The sequence below is a fragment of the Cyprinodon variegatus genome, unplaced genomic scaffold (assembly GCF_000732505.1).
Source record: "Cyprinodon variegatus isolate N-32 unplaced genomic scaffold, C_variegatus-1.0 Scaffold349, whole genome shotgun sequence".
NCBI lineage: Eukaryota > Metazoa > Chordata > Actinopteri > Cyprinodontiformes > Cyprinodontidae > Cyprinodon > Cyprinodon variegatus.
The window spans coordinates 107,666-129,865 of NW_015150802.1; the positions used below are offsets into that span (position 1 = coordinate 107,666).

A 22,200-nucleotide genomic window follows, 5' to 3' on the forward strand; every position below is an offset into this window, starting at 1 on the left:
TATGCCGATGGGTTGTCCTAGAAAGTTAAATTAGCACTATTCACTATTAAAATTTACACTATTCACTGCGAGGGCCACTGGTTTTTAACTTTTGTTTGTGATGTTTCTGAAATTCCCAACATGAGAGACTAAAAATTCGCTTTGAGATGTTTTATTAAACATGGGCTCATTTATAAATAAACCTGTGTAAGTACAGTTGTAAGATGGTAAAGTGTAGAGAAAAAAAAAAGGATACAGGGTTTACTTTTTTCTACTATGACATTTTTTAAATTCTGCAATTAAGAGTTTAAGCTAAAAAAAAAAGAAATCTAACATTTCTTCATAATGTTCGGACAAATGAATGCTGTCTCAGAAGGTTCCTCCAGGTTTTCAGTTTATGAACAGGACCTGTCAATCAAATTTGACAGGTTTGTGCAATTAAAAGCATTTACTAAGATGCCAAAGAGCCTTCACCTGTGTGAGTGGCACTGTTTTTATAAACAGCATGGATTCATTGGAGAATGTAATATTTTGTAAGATGTTTCAGGAAAATCAATTCTGTTTAGACTGAATTTAAACTAGTCATAACCTGTTATTTTACAAATACAATCCCCCTAAAACTTATTGCATGTTTAATAGTTTTTAGGTGACAAAAAAGGTAAATAGGACCTATTTTTGGGCAGGTATGCTGTAGAATTTGACTTGTAAGTGTGTGTGTTCATTTGGATTTAGCGTAAGCAACTTTAGGAGTTTGCCATGGTTTATTAACCATTGTTTGAGGGTCTCTTACACAATAGGTAAAAAGTTAAACAAGCAACAACACTTTTAGACTACCTACAGGTGGGTCTCTAATTGTACAAATCAACTCCTTTGATGGAATATAGATAGGTTTGGTGATAGCAAGGCGGGCTAATGTTTGCACCAGAAGGAAGACCAAAATCTCCCTTTGTAGAATGTGTGTTCACCTGTTTGTTTCTGGTTTCAATATAGACCCCCCCAGATTTCTTTATATTTTTCAGATTTTTTGGCAAGTTTTTGAATGAAGTCAAACCCAACCTCCCACTATTCCTGAGCAGGAAGATACAACAGAGATGGATGATGATGGGACAATTCCAATTACTTCACAGATCACTGTGAGTTAAATCATTTTTACACTCTTTGCTCCAGAGCGGGGTGTTCTCCGCCAACTCTGCCCCCTGCCTTGCTCTATGCGGTGGGTTCTTGCCCTTATTTCACGCTGCTTCTGGCTGGGCTCTAGAAGTTTACTTAGGAGATCGGACACTTCAGAGTGAACCAGGTCAGGGTAAGGTCCGCTAACTCTGCCTCACTCTCTACCAGGAGTTTGGAGGAAGAAAGCTGTAGATCAGAGAAAGATGCTCGGCAGATAGTCTATTAGATCTGGGGAGAGACGGTGGTTGGCTGGGTCTAATCCTGGAGGCTAATTGGGGAGACCAGATGCTGGGCAGAGTGCAAAATTGGGGCAAGGTCAACTGGGGAGCTCCTTGAGGAGGGTAAATTAAGAATTATTTAACAATTATTTCAATGGCTAAATTAAAGTGGCTTTTTAAAAAGCCACCCACAAACCTCTGAATAGCATTCCTTCATCCTATTTCAACATTATTTGTTTAATATTGAATAAAAGACGTATTTCCAGCTTTTTAACATCTACAGCAACATCTCTACAAAAAATGTTATCTTTTAAAAACATGAATTACCATGGATGTTTTCTATAGTTGTTATGCTTAAAAACCGTAACTAATGTCAGCAGTACTTTTTCTTCCTGCAATTTCAGTTGCACCTGTTGTAATAAATACATATAAAAGCATAAATAATGTGTGTAAATATAGTATTACTTTGTAATGAAAAAAACTTGAAATGAGCAGCTTAACCATGTACCATCCCCTGTAGTTAAAATGCCATCGATTCAACAGGTATTTTATTTCTTCATATTTCTGATAGATGACAGCAGGCAGAGAAGAGTTGCCTTCAAAGTGGCTCTTCAAACACACAGGTTTAACTGCTCTGGTTTGAGTAGCCTTCAAAAAATCACACTATAAATCCATCTCCCATAATTCCTGTGGAGTTGATCTTTTATATATGTTAAGTCTATGCCACTGTCTGTTCCCATGGCTTCCAACTGGGTGCTGGAAAAATATGTTTTTACACAAAAGGCATGTTCATCTCAACATCAGTAAACCCAACAGGAAATGTTTAATCTTAAAGGAATTGTGTTCAGTCTCAAGTGATGGATTTGGCAACAACATGAACATCTATGAAAGGAAATGGATTTGTAAATCCACAGTAAATCATAAACCCACTTGTGGAGCAACATAAACTCCGCTGATGCGAGATGGAGCCACTTGTGCATGAAAAGCACTGCAGATGTACATGCCTGGAATAATCACATCGGTTGCCTTAAAGCTAAACAACGGCTTGTCTGTATCCCGCTCACATCCTCACCGACAAATCTCCCTCTATGTTTTCAGGAAGAGGATTTGACATAAACTGCAACATTTGCATGATAGCACTAGTCAATCTTAATAACATTTATACCCAATACTGAGAAAATAGAAGTATTTGGTGCCTGTTCTGGTAATGTGTGTGTAAGTGATTAAAGGCTTCTTGGATGCATACGCTTCAAATACCAGTTTTTAAGATGCCTTCTGTACACATAAATTAGACGTAACATTATGCCCTTATATTGTTTTCAGAAACATTTGCAGCAAAACAGCTCTGACCCACTATTAATGGACTCCAATACACGTACACCTGGAAGGTGTACTGCAGTATCATTACCAAGATGCAGACGACTCTTTCAATCCCATAAACTGCGATGCGAGGTCTCAATGAATTGGATATTCCACAGAAGACGTATGTATGCAAAGCTTAGACTGAACTTGATCATGTGCTCCTTAAACTTATTCTGAAACCAATACTGTTTTGCAACAGAGCCAAAGAGATTATGATGCTTTCACACCCAATGTGATCACGGCAAGGAGGCGCTCTAGAGCTCAGACGGTATCAGCAAGAGACTTAGAAAATAGCAACTGGCGTAAGCTGCACACACAGATGCAGCAGGGGCTAAATGAAAACAGCTTTTTAAAAGCCTCCCACAGCCTTCTATAGAGCTTTCCTATCTACATTCTATGTCCACCATCATTTTTCTATCTTCAACTTTGATTGAAAACAGATTCACCGCTGCTGCGCACCTTCATCCTATGTCACAGCATTATCCAGTCCCAGACTGGTTTATATCAGTGTGTGAGTGTGTGTGTGAATGGGTGAATGAATGTAGTGTAAAGCGCTTTGGTCAAGTCTCCTGACTTAAATAAAGGTGCTATATAAGTACATGCCATATATGATGCAAATTAACAGAAAAGTTCAGATTTTTTAACTCCATTGGTGTGAATGCACCATTAAGAGTGTAGCAATCATTAAAACGCTGTCTGCAACACTGCTCCGGTAAAGTACAGTAGGTGTTGCATGTCCCACAACTTCCACTGGACCCAAGACTTCTTAGCAGATCATTGGCCAAGCCATCACACTGATTCGACTGGCTTGCCTTCTTATATGGTGTTTCCTGGTACCATATGTTGCCGGTTAAGTGATGCAGAATGATCCAACCATCCAGGTGATGTAAGTGAAAACACCTTTTATTGCTCAATGGTCCAGTTTTGATGTTGAGAATGGGTTCCTCACTCGTCTATGGAGCCACACAGTAAATGAAATGAATATATGTGCATGAAAAATCTGAACACTTGGTTCCACTCAGATTGTTTAACCCGTCATATATTTTTTCATTTAATTCTATCTTCCTCATTCAGATAAAAAAAGAAAGTCCTAAAAAAAGACAACCATAACATTCATAAGACGTGAACAAATTATTTAGATGTCTTATTTCTACTATTATGCTTACCTTTTGTTCCCTTCTATGTATTAAAAACCATTAAAAGTAGGTAAAGAAAAAGAAAAGATCTTAACAGCCTAATTATTCTGGTTCACGTCTCTCTATTCACTCTTTGTATGCTCCCGTAGTCAACAAAAGCTCCGCCACCAGAGCCAGAGGCTACAGTGGGAAATGGATCTAGTTCTGAATCACTAATCTGTTTTTTAAAGCAAAGCACGCGACAATAGACAGAAACGTTTCTCTGAAGCCTTTAAGCCATTACACCTACACTCATGCATCACTGGCATCAGAATCAGTCACTCCTTTTATTTGTAGTACGTTTTAATGACTGCTACAGCTGCTGAAACAAGCTCTACATTTCTCTCCATTTCCTCTAAAATAATAGAACTTTTAGAACAACTCTGGGGAATAATGGGTAGTTGTTGGGAAGCAACTAATATGAAACTAACCCTCACACCTTAGTTGTTTCAGGTGCTTCCATAATCCTTTCTTTATCAAAGCCCTTCATGTTTTCATGAATTGGCCCCACTGAATAGTAAGTCCACATGCTGTAAAGTTTTTACCCTAAATACTTGACTCAGACTCCTTTTTCAATGATCTGCTTAGGGACAGGCAGCTTTATTAGCAGTAACCCTATGCGGTTTATCCTTCTTCAGTCATAAGGTGTCATAAGTGCTGGGGACCTGTCAAAGCTGTAAGCTTGTTCATGATTTTTTTTAGAAAATAATATTCCTGTATAAAAATCCTTATTTCTTTAACCTTTTAGTCATATTTTAATTTTACGAGAAACATTAATCAAGATGACCATTAGCTGTAGGCTATAATTATTAAAATCCTTATAGAAAAACACAAATTTTCCTATATTGAATTAAACTTCAGCGATAAATAAACTTTAAAATCACATTCTAGTGTCTGGAGCTTATATTATCTTAGGTCTTTTAAAGCAGTAGAAATCCTTGTAATACCCATGCTGTAAGTCTTCATCTTTAAATTATTGTTTTTTTCTGGAGAAATGTGAATGAATGACAAATGGTTGTTACACTTTAAGTGTATGTTTACTTCTAAACAATGAAAAGTACAGACACATTTTTGACTTTCAATAAGAAATGTGGGCACTGATTGCGGGGTTCCCTTTTTATTAAAAGGATAAATATGAGTTTAGGCAAATGAACCTGAAAGATTTCAGTGATTGAGGTGATTTATGCCCAAATACAAACAGATCAATGCAGCTCTATTCTAAGACACTCAGAGGAGGTCGTTTGTTTGTGTGAACGTGTGAATATGCGTGAGAGTATGGGGTACCGTCTTATTCTGTGAGCACACCGACAACACAGCGTGCTGTTTCAGCTGCTTTGTGCTCGCATTAAAGTCATTGTATCCCTCATCTGGATTCTCTACAGGGGTGAGCTTAGCTGCTGTGTCTGTCGGCTCCAGTGGACAACCCACGGAGACTGCGTGACTGTTCTCTTGGAGGGGCCACATTTCCTGCCAAGTGAGCGATGGATGATGTGGTGGATGACCGCTGAGCAGAGGCCTTTTCTGTCTATAGTTAGCCCACACCTGAAGGATTGTTTCTTTAAAAGGCCGCGTAGTAAGGGTGTAGAGGATGGGGTTCAGGGCGCTGTTGATGGGGAGAATAAAGATGACCACCCAAGAACAGATCGTACCTGTAAAAAAAAAAAGAGGAAAAAATAAATACACCAGAAACCTGAGATGACTTAACCCATGTGAAGAAGCCAAATATCAAATCTATTATTAACATTAATTTTACATTGCTTTATCTACACAAAGCAGAAAAAAATGTAAAAGAGAAGAAGAATCTATGGCTGTCATGATCTTGGCACTGATGGCTGACTTGATTGCTCATTTCATTCTCCTGTCTAGCTCTGCCCCTTTCCTCATCACTGCTCATCTGATCCACCTGCTTCAATTTAAATGTCTTGGTTCCAGCCATCAGGGCAGGATTATTCTTGAGTCTTTGGTGTTCACCGTTTTCTAGTATTTCTATTGTTTGATGATTGCCTGATCCTTATTTATTTCTTCATTTGGACCGTTGTGCCTGCCTTCCAGTGTCTGATCTGTTTGCCTGGCCTGCCTTTGGACTCCTGTATGATTCTTCTGTGGACCGAACCTGGATCTGCCTCTTGACTTCGCCCTGTGGATTATCCTGACTTCCTTTGTTAGCTTGGATCTGATCTCCTGTCAGCTCTGCAGCCTTCGAGGCTTCCGCGTCTGGAACTCTCTGGCAGCATTAGCTGCGAATCATCCATGTTCTCTGGGCATAGACTGAACTGTCAAACCAGGTTAGTGACTCACTCGTTCATAATCATCCTCCATCAGATTATCGTGGTGACTAACCTGTGTTTTTCTCCCATAGAAGTTCCTGCCTCAGACGTCCTAGCCATTACCACAGCCAACGCCACTGCAGATTTGTTCCGTCATTGTCTGAATAAACACTTTTTATGTATCCCACTGTCTGTCTTGCCTGAATTCTGGGTCCTACTTTCTGACCCATTACAATGGGTTTAATTTGTATTCAGCACCTTTACCACAAAACCCATTTAAATGTTCTATGCAACCACGATTAATGTTTAAAGTGATATTGTGGGGATTTAGACCAGGTGAGACTACTTTATTTTTTTTTTACCTTCATGGATAATTGGACACACCATCAAAGCATTAATGCATAGTCTTGACTGCATCGTTGCGTAAAGATGTAAGGATTGGTATGTTTAGTTACTGTTTCTTTGTTTTAACCAACATTCTCATTTATAATTTTTAGCTACTAGAAACTGAGTTATCTTTGCTTAAATGGGGCAACATCTGGAAAAAAAATGTCAGCCCATACACTCTACCTCACTGGAAAAATGAGACACGCCATCCCAATACGGATATATTTTGAGAGGCACTTCTGCAACCAGTGGGAATACCTCTTTTATTAGGTACCAAAGCTTATCTCTCAAGATGTCAATGTTTGCTTCCACAGAGCAGGGTTTATCAGATAGGGAGCAGAGAGGATGAAAAGACGCGCCTGCAGTCTTGACCTCAGCTCCACTGAACCTGTGGGATAAACTGGGTTTGTGCTGTTTATGCCAGAGGGATCAACACACACTCACACTGTTTGACTTGTGACAAATGCCGGTTGAGAAATCAGATGCCATCATAACAGTGTGTATGCAAATTGGTGATTAGCATTACCAGAAAGTGCCAAGCTATTACGGTTATTCACACACACACACTACCCAGGCTGCTGATTGTTAAACAAATACGTCCAGTTGGTGGCAACGTATTTTGTTTGTCCAAACTTTAATCATTGACTCCAAAATAGAAAACTGTAAAATCAATTGTGCGAAAAAAGCCCATTTATTATTATATTGTTATTTCTTAAGAAACAAATCTTTCTCAAATATGGCAGAATTTAAAACCAAACAGAAAATCTCCTGGTTTTCTAACAAGATTAAATAACAATCCAATATAATTTTATTTTTTTTGCCATCACTATATCTGTATTTATAACAGATATGCACCAAAAAAGAAAAATGCCAGGAGCATTGTGCATGCAGCTTTGACTAAAGTCTTAGAAATTATTGTTTTTGATTGTGACATATAAAGCTTTTTTTTAGGCTGGTAATTGTTTCCTAAAATGTCAATTTTTGTTTTCAAAGCAGCTCATTGTGATTTCCAACAGGCATCACAGAATTACTTTGGGCAGATCCACTTTTTATATTGAAAGATCATAGTTTGTGGAAGTTTTAAAAACATTTTTCTTACCAGGAATCTCAAGTTGCAGCAGAGACAGAATCTTAAGGATGAAAATGGGGATCCAGCAAAGAGAGTCAGTAATTACGATGGAGAAGAACCGCTTGGCGATGGTCACCTCTTTTTTGATATGGTTGCTGTACATGGTTGTCTGAGTGCCTGTCCTCTGGATGTTATAGAACATGCTTGCATAGGAGAAGACAATTATAAGGAACGCCACCAAGTTGAGACCTGTTGAGAGAGTATTGATTTTAAAAACTTTAGGAGCTTAGCAGGGTTAAATAATATTTCTACATGTCAGAGTATCTTACTTAGACATACTATATGTATGTGGTAAACCTTTGAATAAATAAATAAAAATGTATACTATAAATTTGAATTAAAATTTCTAGACCACAAATAGGAGTGAAGATGGATTAATAGATCCTGCTTCTATTAACAAAAAATGCCTGTCAAAACTATTTAATTGGATGGATGTTTGTAAACAGATATATATTGAATACAATTGGTAAAAATTGTTTACATGATACGAACAAATCCTCACCGAGAAAAATAACAATGGAGTAAACATGAGCCCAGGGTGTTTCTGGCTGCTCAGAGTGCAGAGGGAAGCAGACCCCGTTGGTTCCATAGAAGTTACGAAATAAACCCTTGCAGGCCAGAGGCAAAAAGGCAACTATAAATCCAAACACCCATATCCCGAACAGGATACTGACGGTTCTTCTCCAGCCGGGGGTCAGGTAGTGAAAAGGGTAGACGATGCAGATGTACTTCTCCAGGGTAAGATATGTGAGGAGCAGAACGGAAACCTCGGTGGACAGCATAGCCAAGGAGCCGATGACCTGACATTGAGTGCTGTCCATCCAGGCTTGAGCATGGCGATTGTACTCGCCACGAAACTTCAGGTCATACGCACCAATCATGAAGAGATAAATACCCATCAGCCCGTCAGCACCTGCAGGAAAAAAACAGCTTCTCTCAGAGATCAGTAACTCTGAAAATAAACAGAAAATGTACAGTAGGTCACCTGATCGGATGTGATTTCTATGGTTTGCATCTATTCTGAATAGACGCAGCAGTTGGCATGGAATGAAAAAAAGAATTAAACATATCTGCTAATTTAGTATTTTTTGTCCAAAATGTACAGTTTTGGCCACTAAAACCAAATCATATTAAAAAGAAAGGAGCCTACTATTTTTTAAACATTGGTTTAACAATGCTTAAACATAAAATCCATATTTCTACCTTGTTGTTTTGTAATCAAGCGTCGCAGAGGTTTACTGATAGCCCTGGTAGTTGCTCAGAGAGTAAAATGAAAACCAAGTCCTCTAGAATGTCTGCAAACCCAATCTAAAATCATCTACTTTTTCAAAGAGGAACTTATATTAGCATAACAACTCAGCATGCAGGCACCTTATCAAAGCCAATAATCAAGGTTTCCTTTGGTAGAAAGACTGATGTATGTAATGTACTGAGATCTTGCAGAGAGGTTGCATTTTCTTTAATTGAGGCTTATTCATCTGATCAAAAGTGTGTCTTTATTTATGTATTACCAAATCATGAATTGAACATTGTTTTCCACCTTCTCTACTTTTGTTTGGCAATTCATTACAGTGTTGCAAATTCAAAAGTTATATTCCCTAACAAGTAAAAAGCTCTTTCATTGGTTTTTCTTTAATGCTTAGCTGCACAAAAGAAAAGACCCCTTAAAAGTAATTAGGTTATTATGTTCCAGCGTCACAGCTTATCACAGCTTGTGGGTAATTGTACCCAGAAACGGTTGAATACTGGATGACACAATATTTCAAATGAAAGCAAAAAGACACACCTGCGAGACCTTCAGTACTCTACAGTTAATACCAAACACTGTCCACGCACTGCAAGCTGTGCCTTCTTTTGCCTTGTCATTTCAAACTATCCACCCATTTCTTTGCGTTATGACTGAACATTTTTATGTATCTGCTGTGATTTTAGTGAAAAACCTTATTAAATGAGTACAAGTAAGAAACAGAGGCACTCATCTGTGTTCACTCTCCTTTTCTCTGGAACCCCTTAATAATACCCAATGCAAGGAAATGTGATTTGACAAATCAGGGAGAGATGAATAAAGATGTACTCCACAGTCCACAAGCAGAATTTTAGGTCTATTCATCATGGTAAGCCAGGAGCATACCTAATGTTTCATTTCCAGAGCTTATGGATGAGATTATGGAGGTCATGTGGCTCCATTGAGACACCATATGCACTAAATAAGGCCATGTCGACTACAGATGTTGAAGAATATATTCCCCTTATTACTCTGGGCATATTTCTCCAGCAGTATTTTAACATTCTCTTAGTCTTGTTGGGGAGTAATATCGATAACTGATTGTTTTCAGATCCCTGTAGACACAACAGCTTTAAATCCAGGTCCAAATTCCACATGCTGTAATGGTGCAGTGTAAAAACTAATTACTCATAGATTCTCTGGCTGTTGCTCATCATGATCCCTGTACGTGAAATATCGACCAGTCAACAGTTGGTAGTTTACAGCCAAGTTGTCCTTACCATCAGTATTCAGTACTGTATTATCCTTTACATTAAAATCAATAAATATGAGATGTCTGAATAAAGTATTGACAAACAACAGAGAGCAGCAAATAATTTTACAAAGTTTTTGGTAATCTTTACCAATTATAATCATAGTGTGGTGATATTAAAGCTGTTATATCAGAGAATTTTACTAGAAAAACAAACACAATAAATTTTGCCCTGGAAAATTTTCTCAAATGTTCAAAATTTCACAAGCAGCATATGCTGGAGTTTGGAAAAAATGAACTTTTGCTGCTAGAAGCACCGCATCAACCAATCGAGAAGCTGACCTGCGAGCTGGCAAGGAGACAAACATCATTGCTGATGCTGAGTACTAGGATCAATCCACTCAAACTGTTTATTAACGCCTAAATTAACTTAATACCTGCCGGCAAAATATTTTTGCTTTTTTATTCTGGTGCTTGCTGAGCTACATACATGAAAAACTCTAATATCTAAAGCTGCCACAAACAGTAGCAGAAACCCCCAAGAGGCGACGCCAGCTGCTGATAGGGATTCCCTATGACAGCGCACCACACAGTGAAAAAATATTTGAAGGCAGGATCGTAATCTTGATAAACTGTCTGAACTAACGATGTATTAGATGGACTTGCTCACATTAAAATATATTAAAACTAGTTTTTTACCCGCTGATCACAGCAAATATAGCAAAGCCTCTCTCTGTCATTGAACACAGGAGCCGCAGAAGCATTAGACGCATTTATTCATGCGGTACTTTGCTGAACATGCTTCAGGTGCGTCAAAAATGAGGCGCGTCAGACAGTAGTGTGTACAAGCATAAAAAATGAAGCAGCAGGCACCTAGAAACTGCTCAAATCGTGGCATGAACGTAGCATTTCACTTTCTGATTGATTGAATTAATCAATGAAACATAACATTTTACTTAAAAATGATCACATGACTACCTTATGAAATGTCCACCTCCAGTCAAGCACACATATTTCCATAATCAGAACAAAAGTAGTGTTGTAACAAAGACTAAAAGTTAGCTGTATTCCTTCTCAAAATGCAGAAAATAGCGTTTCAGAGAGTCTACATTTCAACATTTTCCAAGGAGAACACCCTGAACCCCCCTATGCCAAGCAAATTTGCTTGATGTAGCAAATTTCCTACACTTTAGCTTAAGCCTAAAGATGTGATACACTAAGGAGTACACCCTATGAAATATGCCTAACTAAAAGCCTGCTGTGGAGGCAAACTAGTTTGCACATTCTTTGCATAATCCCACAATAGTCAGACTGGTGAAAGGCTGCTTGTAAATATTGTTTTAAGTTAAGCCACAGACTCTTAACTGGATATGGGTCAGACTTGGACTAAGCCATTCTCACAAAAGAGCAAGCTCAGTCTCACCGTTCACCACAGTCTAATTTGGAAATAAAATCAGTTTGGCTCGGCCTCATAAGAAAAAAGCATATGAATCTGAATCAGTCCATCCAGATCAGGTCTGCTGATACCATTCACAGAACCAACATCCCAGCAATCGTTTTCTAGACCAACCTAACTGTAAACTCTTCAAATGGGATTAATGAGCTAGCATATAGTCATAGTCAATGGAATAGACATTTGCCAGGTTAAAAGTATAAAAGGTATTTGACATACATTTCGTTAGGTCAATATTTTTATTATTATGAAATATATCAAAATGTTGTGGTTAAAAAAGTGCAAAAGTTTAAGGGGAATAAATACTCATAAAATCCCGACTATAAATATTAATGTTAAACTTTATGATATATTCTTTAAATGAACTTCAAATTCAGCATTTTATTCATTAATGCCGTTGAATGCCCTATAACTGATTATATTTTAATCTCACTAAGAAAAATTATTTTTAATAGGTTAATTTGGGCAGAATAGGTCATTTTATTTAACTAAATTACTCATATGTAGGAGTCCATGCAATTTTAGCGTCGTCTTCTAAATTAGCAATACATGTTTCTCTGCCAGTTGTTTTAGTTCTGTAGAGGTTCCAGTTTCCAATTGCCCACTAAGAGCGTTTCCAAAAGAGTGGTGTTTTTTACAAGCAACCAAAAATAATATTTGATAGTATATGATAAAATAAGCAAACAGAAATCATAAAAAAAAAAAATGTCATGCAGAAACCTTCAGATAATGATTTTTACTTCAAAACCCCGCCTTCCATTGCAGCACACTCCATCTCAAATACTTTTGTTGTCCTTGAAATGCAGTTTGACTCACAGCAGAGGGAAATGATACACATGGCGTGGAGTTTGTTCTCGGAGCGGATGTACGACCGCATGCAGATGACGAAGATGTTGCCAAAGCAGGTTGTGGCAGAAACAACCCAGACAAAGACTCGCAGGACGATGTTGGCCAGTAGGTCTTCAAAAGAAGAGATGCCATCAGTGTTGGGCTTGCAGCTGCGTACGTGAGGGGCATAGCCGCAGTACTGGAACTTCTTGAAATAGCTACAAAATAAACATAAAGAAAGTAATATTGGGCAAAGGTGTGTTTGTTTGCAGTGGCTAGTGGTCTATCTATATATTAAACAAAGTGTCTATTTATACATTTGGACTGAAGAAAGAACAAAAGGACAGTGATCTCATTTTGCTGCGAAATGAGCTCATGGCAGTGTAACACTGTTTGGTGCAGGGAGTACAAGTCTTATTAAAAAAAACAAAACAAAACAAAACAAAAAACATAAAAACAGTTCAAAATACTGAACACATGCACCAGTATACAATCTGTTGTTAGAACCTGAGCTTTTTCACATTTCACAAACTTCAATTCTAGTAAAGTTTCTAAGGATGTTTGTGATAGATCAACTTAAAGTAGGTACATTCACACCTGTTTGGGTGTGACTTTATCAGCCTTACCCATCTCCTGCCTAGGGATTCTTAAAGAAAACCATTTCAGAATTAACTGTTGATTAATTGTTTATTTGATTAAAATTTGTTCTATATGATAAACCGATAACATCTGCTTAAACTGACCTAATCACAGTGTTACGAACATTCTCCTAAAGTGAACACATGACAGTTGCAAAAGGAGTAATGAGGCCTGCTAGAGCAGAAACATGAATCTATATAAACAGAGTCCAATGCTGGGTTAATTTACACTGTTTAATGGTTGCAAGGCTGCAGAATGCACTTCATATAGTCCTGTTTATATAAACAGTCAATAAGGGGACATTTTAGAAAGCAGGACAAGTGAAATCTGCATTAAGCAAAACACTAGACCATTATATAAAAAGATATGACACCAATGAGACTAATAAATTCTGAGGACTTTTGTAAGTCAATGCACTTTATGGAGAGAGATTCCTTTGAGAGCAAGCAAAACCACCCATTAAGAAGCATGGTTAACACCACAAAGTGCATCTTCCACCTCTAGCTGCTGCACCGCACTAACAGAGAGCTACATCACAGTTACTGTCCAATTTATCAACTCCAATTGGAGGTAAAGTCTAATGGCAAGTCAGAGAAACCAGCCTTGTATCTAAACAATATTTTTATGTTTGTTCGTGGGAGGTTCCACTGTTTCATATAATTTTATTATATTCATCTTATTTTTGTCATCAGCAACCTAACATGTATACTCATTCTGTATTTAGTCAGTACTTAATCCAGCTGGCACAATCAATTGTTGTGATATACCAATAAACCTTGTTATCGGAGAAAGTTCTGGTTATCAGATAATCAACCATCAATAAGATAATCAAATTTAGATCAAAATTGATGACCTACATCTCTACTCCAGAGTATTTTTTTGGCTTTGAAAATATTAGTTCAAGCTCTTTAAAGGTGCCTTCACATTGAATGTGAATTAGAATTTGGTGGGTGGAGTGAGAGATGTACATGTTTTCCCTAAGTAAAGGCATTTTTAAGGGGGAATTAACAGGTTTTAAACAAGAAGGATGTGTTTCATGTGATGCGAATGACACAAATTGGGCTATTTGAGCAAAGTGGTACAGCAAGAGGCCTGGTCAACACGTGGATGAAGCGGCGAGGACAGAGCGGCATGGAACTACGAGTAGGAATGGCAGGTACAGTAAAGAGCTGTTATTTTCTGTTAATTGTTAATTAACCTGACAGGTTAAGGCTGCAGGCTTTTTTAAGGCTTTTTTATTGCCATTACACTGTCACAACTACAGAGCAACAAAATGAACTCTCTGCATGAGAGTTTACTCTCTGCAGTTAAGCCCCACATGGGGATCAGTGTGGGGTTTAAGCGTCTTGCTAAGGGACCCAGAGTGGCAGTCCGTTAAGATTTTTTCAGTCCCTGTTAATGGGTCCTGGACAAATGGAAGCTCTGCTGGAAGCACACAACCAGCTGCAGGTCCTGGAGCAGGTGGTGATACTGGTAGAGCTGGGAGCAGATCCGGTGGACCCAGGGATGCCACTGCCGTTGTTGGCCTTTACATATCTCATACAGTGCTGTGACTCACTTGGTAAAATCAAGGTGAGCCAAGGTCAGCTGAACTGACAACAGAACCCGTGTTATATCTTATTCTATGAGCCACCATATATCGATGGCTTATAGGATAACCCTTCACATAATTTGAAGAAATATGCTTTAAATTTCTATTTTTTCTTCTCTGTTCCTTCATCTCCATGATGTAGTTTGTTCTCCACTGTGGCTGCAGGCATGCTCAGTGTGAGGAATTGCTGTAGAGTCCTCATGGGGCGGGGGCTGTTTCATGCATGTAGTTTTTAAATATAATGCATTTTTTTTTCTCACTTTAATATTATTAAATGCTTATTAGTGATGGGTCGAGCAGCACTGATGCATTGGCACATGTGCAACCCTGCTTCGGCGTTCATTATCAAATTCATCAATAGATATGGAGCAGCCTCAAGGCAAAAGGAAAGGCTTCATCCACCTGGAACCATTTTGATTTTATATTTGTTTTAATTTACAATAGAATGGAATAGAATAGAATAAAAAATGTCTTTATTTTTATCACAATGGGGAAATTCTTGTGTTTATAGCAGCAAAAACATCATAGAAAAATGTATAGAAAATAGAAAAATGTCACAAATGTGGAAATTAGAAATATTTATAGGGGTAACATAATAGTCGAGAGTTAAAAGATGAACAATAAAATACTGTACTGTAAAGAAAATCCTCTTCTTCTCGGTTATCACTCCAGTTATCTGAATTGAAATTAAATTGACTTTGACCCTTTAGTTTACCGTACTAACTTTACTAATTGTATATTTTATATTTTATATTTTTTTTTAGATCCTAGTCCACAATCATCCTTATTCACATGTTCACCTGAATTTTCACATTATATGTTCGCATTATTTATTGACTTTACCTAAAAATATTGAAGGTATTTTCAGTTTAAAGGAAGATATGAAATAGTATAAAATAACATACAATGGTTTAAATTACATTATAGGGCATCAAATCAGTGTCATTTGAGTCTGTCAAAGCAGCCGCTTATAGGGATTTTAAATGTCCACCAGGTGTGAATAATGAGTGACATAGTATCGGTGCAGTATCAGTACAGCTTGCAACGCTTCATGACGCCCTCTCAACCCATCACTACTGCTTGGTTTGGTCAAACAAAAATGAACAAAAATGGGTGTCATTGCTGACAGAAATATCAAAAGATTGATGTAGTTTTGGAGGGAAGTGATTTAGATATTTTAAATTGAAGTGACCAATTTGCTTTGACATAAGCACACCTTTATAGATTGCTGCAAAAGAAAATGGTTGGTTGGTGTTCAACCATTTTCTTGTTCACTATTACATCAAGAAAACCCAGCATGTCTTATTTTCCAGTTTATATTAATGGGATTTATTATCTCACATTAAAACTAGAGAGGATACTATAACCCCAAAACCATCAAAAAGGGAACCCATTAATCCCATAGATTCTGCATATTTGGTTTCTGAGAGGTCGTATTACTTTAAACTTGCTTTAATTGTCTCCCAGGTGAACCTGGAGTTAAGCCCCAGTAAAATTACACTGTGACTCAGCCTTATCAGTACACTATGTGTAAAAAACTGAAGGTCTCTAAAGAGCAGGACAATGTAGTACTTACATGTGAGTCAAGTATCTGAGAGGTTCAAACATCCTTCGCTGTATATTATCGATTTCTATCCCCTCTATGCTCCTGAGAAAAATATAAAAACATTGATTTAGTCTCAGTCAGATTTTGAAATGGTGAAAGTGCAGTGCTGTGAAAAAGAATGAGTCGCTATGGATTTTCCGTCCTTTTGTCACTTTAGTGTTTCAGATATTCTAGAATACTTATACCAGGCAAATATTTTACAAACTCTTTTCAAGATATTTCTTTTCATGCCAATTAGGAGGAAATTGCTACTGGGGCCTGGATTATTGGCCTGCTGGATTAGCATAGGGTAAGTGAGGCATGTGGTAATTTTAGTGGGCCAGTGACTCCTTGGAGGTTTTGCGACATGGTCATGTTTTCCATTTCAGACACTTATAGAGAACAGTTTTTCTCCTTAAATCTGCAACAACATTTTTCGAGGTCAAGATCAGGATTGTGAGATAAAATACTTACAAAGACTTTAGCTTGTGTAACTTATCAAAGTGATCCAGTTGAAGTTCTGCGATGGGATTGTAGGAAATGTTTCTACAACAGAGGATGTTAAAATTAGCCAAAATGTTAAAATTTGATCCCTGATCTTAGACTGCAGTAAATCCTGCAGAGATTATAAAACAGACTTCAGCGCTACATCTCAATAACATGTTTTTCTTTTTAACTCCTACATGTTTTCCCTCCAATCATGCTGTCAAAACCACCTTCAGCAGCAACTGCTGAAGTCATCCTAACTTTGTTCTGCTCTACATGACATCTTGTTATAAACCCATCATGCTGTTTTTGGGCCCCTTTCTGCTCACAATTTCTCATATAATAAATATATAAAAAACTTGGTGCAAACCCTTAAACACTTGATTTTTAATACATAATCTTAGTTAACATTATTCGTATTGCAACAATCTCTAAAATATTCAACATTTAACTGACACTGAGTTACGTCCAAACTAATTCTCGCAGACATCCACATGCTAATTCTGCTGCAGCAACCCAAGCTAAACATGGAATGAATTTACTTTGAAGGAAATTTTTTTATTTTTATGGAGAACTCACAGTTGGAGCAAATCCGCCAGTAAGACAAACAGATTGGGAGGTAAGGCCATCAGTCTGTTGTTGGACAGATCCCTGCGCAGAGAAACAATATGTACATATTCCTAAAGACTAAACTAATTCAGAAGAGAAAGCATTGGAAACATCCTGTATTAAGGATAACGTAAGGGATATCATTTTTCACATCTAGCCACTGATAACATTAATATGAACAATAAAAATGTTATTAAGCATGTTAAAATCAAATAGAAAACAATAAAACAGGTAACTTACTCAATAAAACAGACCAGACACCCTACTTTTTCTATTTGTATTATTTGTAGATATGGTGATTGAAACATACGGAAAAGGATTAGGGCCACTGGAAAAAAAACAACTGATATTTGAATATTATTTCAGTTTAATATGGGGGAAAAAGTCAGAATTCTGATTTTTTTTTTCTCAGAATATTTACTTTAATCTGAGAATTCTGACTTTATTCTCAGCATTCTGACTTTTTCCCAAACTAAACTGAAATAAACTGTAAAAATTAGTTAACTTAAAAAAAAAATTTTTAGTGGCCCCTTAAATTATAACTCAAAAGAATTCTAATCTCTGATCAAATTTTGCAAAAACAATGCTTAAAAACATTGCAGTTACTGTAACCATATATTTGTGTCATCACCCAAATCCCCACCTATAATCACAACCCTCCTGTCCTGCAGCAGCAGCTTCACCGGCTCCCTGACAAAATATTGCATCATCTCAAGCATTCTTCAACCTGCATTTAACGCCATCTGCAATCTCACCCCTCAATATTTATCCAACCTACTAGGTGTATCCTTCTCCACTCGTTCCACTCGCAGGGCATTCAGTCACTGGGCTCCTCAACTTTAACTATCACAATCAGACCTACATAACATCACTTCTCTCTCACACTTTTTTACCCATCAGTAATATTTTTGCATTTCTTAAATGCTTGATTTTAATGTATAACCTTGAGTTCTTAAAATGTGTTTAAGAATAAAGTACATTGTTATAATTTTACTTATGTTGAAAGCAGATAAAACTGAAAATATGAAAGCACAAAATAACATCACATCATTGGAAACCATCCAACATTTCTCTTTTAGACCAATAACACATCCAGTCAGGCTGTTGGTATTGTGGCTCTTATAATGTTGGCAGTTTTAACCAATCAAACCCTTTCACAGGTCCACCAAGAGATGTGACTGATCTGTCTCCTAATGGTGTAAATATAGCCAAATATTTCTAAATATAATGAACTTATTTAGTATATTAGGGTTTGTACGTGCTTAAGTAAAGAGAATGATACTAGTCTTCTCTTATTTCTTGAAGAGGTTTCTCCTTTCATTCAAAAGGCTTCTTCTTCATGTTTCCTTAATATGGCCATGTAGTAGAGATGAATCAGTGACCCTACCCTCCATTTTCATAATTTTCTTAGTCAGTGTTGCTTGAGGAGTCTGAGCTTTCCACTGCAACACCCTGCAAGTCCCTTTGGTCACATGTCCAATGGTGAGAATTGGTGTAAAAATGCCTGGGGGGCCGGTGTTAGAAAGGTTATAACGGAGACCAATTCAAGAGTATTGTTTTATAGATGGCTTCTTACATTATAAAACCCTGTGTTCTCTGTCCTAGATGTGCAAACTGCTGTCCTTAAGAGCGACTAGATTATTACTGCATCACAAATGTAGAGACTAAATCAATTTTATATTTTCTTTTACCTGTATTTTGATATGACTGCATACTCGTGTAGAAAAATACATTTTTTTTTCCTTTTTATTTTTTAGATGTAGCACTATGTTTAATAATCATCATTCCCAGAATTCACCCTTGAGATGAAGAAATGTAAACATATCTAAATTTCTTGAAAATTTGAAGCTCAATGTAAGCAATGTAAAAAGGAGAAAAAATTAGCTCCCCATATAAAGCACTGCTGTTTCTTTCAAGATGCTAAAGTTATTCTTGCCTTTAATCACATTCTTTTTGTTTTTCTTCCTTCTGCTGAAATTCTGAAAATATCTTTTTAGCAGTTAGAGAAATGTACTTTATTGGTAAGCCTTAAATACATATGTGACAAAATTAGACGATGTAAGTTAAAGTGAAATACAAATGGCTATTTGCTAAAGGCATAAGAAGAACAAAGCAAAAATGGTTTTCCATTTATTTTAGACCACTGCTTTGAGGCTGTATGAAGCTTTATTTATGCTTGACAAATGTACACCTCAAAGAAAAGACGCGCAAACACCTCAGACTGCTTTTATATTCCATGCTGCTTTTCCACTTGTACCTTATATTTGTGGTAACTCCAGCGGGGCATCTACAGCACAAACCACAAAGTTCTTCCAATGCCACACTAAATGAGGAAGTAGAAAAAACTGCTCTTTTACACTTTTTCTGAGCTGCTTCGTGTCATCCAAGCGTAATTTAGGCTAAATCACAAGATGTCTCAGAAGTTTACATTTTCGAAACATCGCTGGTAGTATAGTTCAAGTAAATGCTTTTCAGGATAGTTTGGGAAATCCAGACGAGTTAAAGGTTGCAGGAAACAGGCCCTTAAGGATTTGAGTTTGAGAATACCGATCTAAAGCCTCATCTTGGGGGAAAAAAAGAACAAGACATTTGTGAGAAGCAAGAAAGTAGAGTTTGGGATTATCTAGATAATATCCTGCAAAGTTAATTTAGGACAAAGTCTCAAAGTCAAACCCAAACAGCTGGATTTTTAGGGAACCAGCCTAAGGCATTAACAGTCTAGACAATGAAGGTTTGTCTGATGTTACAATAACAGTTTTAGCAGACAGATTTTATAGACAATGTAGATCTGTCCCTTTAAGTTTCAGTGGGGAAATAAAAGCTTCAAATACTCTCTTCTTTTTTGTCTGTAGCGTCTTTCTTTCTTTGTAAAGACAGGAGAAAATGTCACCATGATGTTGAGATATGAGCAGCTAATTTTAAGTAGCTCTTTAATCATAAGTGACATTATTGTAGAATTTAAGGAAATGTGTGGAAGTGTGCTCTGGAAAATGTGAACAGACAATATGTTGCCTCTGGTTATCAAAATTGCTAGAGGAGCAAAAAAAAAAATTTCACAGGTTCCCGGAAGAGGAGATGTTAAGTCTCATGGGACTTTTATCAGCTTTGTACAGGCAACACTGAGGCACAGAAATGAAAGGAATAAGGAGGAGGGGGCTGGGAAGATAAATGCAAGCAGGCACTGTTCAAAACTTAAGAGGGAAACAGGATCTGAAGTAAAAGCTATTGAACTGCATGCATACATGGCACTTCATTTCCTATGAGCCATTAATAAAAACAACTGAAGAGAAGAGGTGTCATGCGAAAAGAAACTGGACTAAAAGGCTCAGTCTGAGAAGTGAAAACCTGTTCATCTGAGACTGTTGTCACTATGAGATAAAACTTAAGGTTTAATCTACAAGAACATCTTAGTAAACACAATACTGTTGGAAACTTTCCATTTCATTATCTTAATTCAGAAAGTAAAAACCATCTGCATGTATTATACTCACCGGAAGACGTTTCAAAAGGTCTGTTATTTTGATGAGGTGAGCTTAAAGCTAAATGAAAACCCCAAATTAGATTATTATGCTCCTTAGGAATGTTGTTTATAACATAAAACCAAGAAAACAAATATTTAAAGTAAAGCACGACCTTACACTACGTCATCCAGGATGTTTACTAATCTATTGTTGCAGATATGAGAGCTTTGCTGATCCTTTTAAATTGCGTGACCACAGCTTGAACCAGAGCGTGCAAACATTGATTTTTTTCCTGTCAGTCTGTCTTCCAGGCAAAATGCCTCCAAACAACCTGTTTATGTTTGCCTCATCAGCTATAGAGGGTCATAAAACCCCTAATGGTTAGTTGCTACTCATTTTTTGGTTTTAAACTTCAAACAGCACCTTACTCATTTGATTTTCAGCTATATTTGTACAGGTGAGAATTTATATAGCTGAGAGAAAGCTGTTAGTTAAACAGTGTCCTGGGATGCCCACTGGGCATAGTCAATGTGATGGAAGACAGAAGGAGTGTAAGAAGAATATTGTAAGCTTTATAATAGTATAAGCATTATAAGTTCCTTGCTTCGGCCAATGCACCCTTTTTAAGACAGTTTTAATTTAAGTTATATGGATATATACTGTCTTTATTATATACTTGTATGTCTGAAATACTTGAAACACATAAAAGAATAAAATCATCTACAAATAATGTCACCCATCATGTCTTAACAAACATGTTACTGGATGAAAGGGTTGTTGATCTAATCAGGAATATGCACTGTTTTTAATCTGCTTCATACGTATGTTACAGATGTTAATGAGCATCCGTAATATAGTTATATTGATTTGCATGTTTCTATACCTGCTCTGAAGGTGTGTGTTTCTTTCTGCTATCATTGTTTTACACTTATTTTCATCCCAGTCATGCCTATTTCACACATTGTTTTAACTTTATGTAAACAGCTTATTTTTATTTTATTAACAGCACTATTTTTTTATTTTATTTCTGAGATATGCGGTTTTCTGTTCTGCTTTGAACTTTATTTTAAAAAACAGTGTCATTTTTATATTGTCTAGTCTTGTGTTTTCTTGGTTTACCACTTTCACAAAGAAATTTCTCCTCTGTGGGACCAAAAATGTATTTCTTTCCTACGTTATTGATTATTAGGAAAACCTTAAAGGAATAGTACACCCAAAACATGATTAGCCTTCATTTTCTACTCACCCCCATGCTGAACAAAACTCTGGAGTACTTTTTTGATATCTCAAATGCATCTGGAGATCTGGGAGGCTTCTTGCTGTCTGCTGACATTCAAATAATGGAGGTCTATGGTGCCCGAGACAGAAAGGTCCATAAAAGTCC

General features: G+C 37.0%; 1 protein-coding gene across 1 annotated transcript in view; it reads right to left on the reverse strand.

Annotated features, from left to right (window-relative positions):
* Positions 1–5,096: 5,096 nt before the first annotated feature.
* The window catches only part of rxfp1 (relaxin/insulin-like family peptide receptor 1), a 141,463-nt gene continuing 124,359 nt past the window's right edge, over positions 5,097–22,200 (reverse strand). Inside the window, exons 12-18 of the mRNA XM_015385815.1 lie at positions 17,326–17,397; positions 16,735–16,806; positions 16,252–16,323; positions 12,434–12,663; positions 8,190–8,600; positions 7,658–7,876; positions 5,097–5,553 (exon numbers count right to left, since the gene is read on the reverse strand). Of these exons, the coding sequence (XP_015241301.1) occupies positions 5,132–5,553; positions 7,658–7,876; positions 8,190–8,600; positions 12,434–12,663; positions 16,252–16,323; positions 16,735–16,806; positions 17,326–17,397 (1,498 nt within the window). The 3' untranslated portion in view covers positions 5,097–5,131. The remainder of the gene's footprint in view (positions 5,554–7,657; positions 7,877–8,189; positions 8,601–12,433; positions 12,664–16,251; positions 16,324–16,734; positions 16,807–17,325; positions 17,398–22,200) is intronic.